Raw genomic sequence first — 1,135 nt, forward strand, 5'->3', positions numbered from 1 at the left:
CCATTAAAGAATAATTAAGAACACACGCTTCTTTGACCAAAGAACGGTTTTTCTATTTCGTATGATCAATCAAGAGTTTCCTGTAAAAAAGCGATGGCGGTATGGATGCACCAGGAGCCACGGAGGCAATGCGTCTCACTACCGCTAACAAATCTCCTTGAACATCATTTCACGATTGTTGATCTACAACGAGGTACTTATTATACACAGGTACAACGTCATGCAGCAGCGTAAACAACCCCCACAAGTCCGAAGACAGCACCCTGCCGAGCCTGGTGAAGGAGGTAGAAGACAACAGTCGATACAAGACTTTTGAGGCCAACGTTACTTTGCTGAAGCTACTCGTTAGTGATAAGAATGGAGTTAGCAAGTGAGTTGTATATTTTTTTGTAATATCAAGTGACGGGACGAACAAGTCGTGCGCCTGATGGTAAGCTAAATGCCTGTCCATAACAGTTGCAGTGCCACTCAGAGCTTCAAATCGCAAAGATCTGAGGGGCACTGCCACTGCGCCCGTTACCCTGAGACATAAGTTGACAAGTCCCATGTGCCTGTAATTTCACCAGGACCCTTATATCCTTCTTCCTTTACCATCGTCATTCTATTATATCCCATCACAGTCTCCTTTAGGGAGACCGGACCCAATGAGGGTTGGAAACTTCACATGTTTTTCAAGTGTTGTGAACCGTCTTCAACATGTAAGCTTTATTACGATGTTTTTCTTCACCGTCAGAGAGAAATATTTCTTTTAAACATTCACAAATGTATGCAAGTTAATAAATAAAATCACAGGTACAGGTCGCCATAGGGCTTCGAACAGTTGACTTCTCAAGCAACCGTTTTCCCGCTGAGCTAACACCGCCACTTTGTAAGAGTAGGTGAAGGACTGTTATAAGTTAAGAAATAGAAAGAAAACGATTTCATCTTGAAGTAGGGTTTTAAGATTTAAATACTCCTATTAAAGGTCTGAAGTTTTCGACATGCTGCACTCTCGCGACGACAACCCGAGCCATATTGACCTGCCGGTCTTCCCCGAGGACTCGGAGGTGGCCAAAGTCGATGTTCCCGACGCCCCGAAGTCACAGGCTGAGTTCTTGCAAGGTGCGTTGCCAAAAGGCAAAACAGTTTCCAGTGT

The 1,135-nt window shown here is 44.2% G+C and overlaps 1 protein-coding gene across 1 annotated transcript; it reads left to right on the forward strand.

Annotated features, from left to right (window-relative positions):
- Positions 1–210: 210 nt before the first annotated feature.
- On the forward strand, positions 211–1,101 carry LOC113238721 (the record flags this gene model as incomplete). The annotated part of the gene is made up of 2 exons (XM_026475560.1): positions 211–370; positions 965–1,101. Coding segments are annotated over 2 exons (297 nt in total), but the record flags the coding sequence as incomplete, so codon positions are not given.
- Positions 1,102–1,135: the final 34 nt, after the last annotated feature.

Source organism: Hyposmocoma kahamanoa, unplaced genomic scaffold (genome assembly GCF_003589595.1).
Source record: "Hyposmocoma kahamanoa isolate Upper Pololo Valley unplaced genomic scaffold, ASM358959v1 97855, whole genome shotgun sequence".
In the NCBI taxonomy this organism is placed as follows: domain Eukaryota; kingdom Metazoa; phylum Arthropoda; class Insecta; order Lepidoptera; family Cosmopterigidae; genus Hyposmocoma; species Hyposmocoma kahamanoa.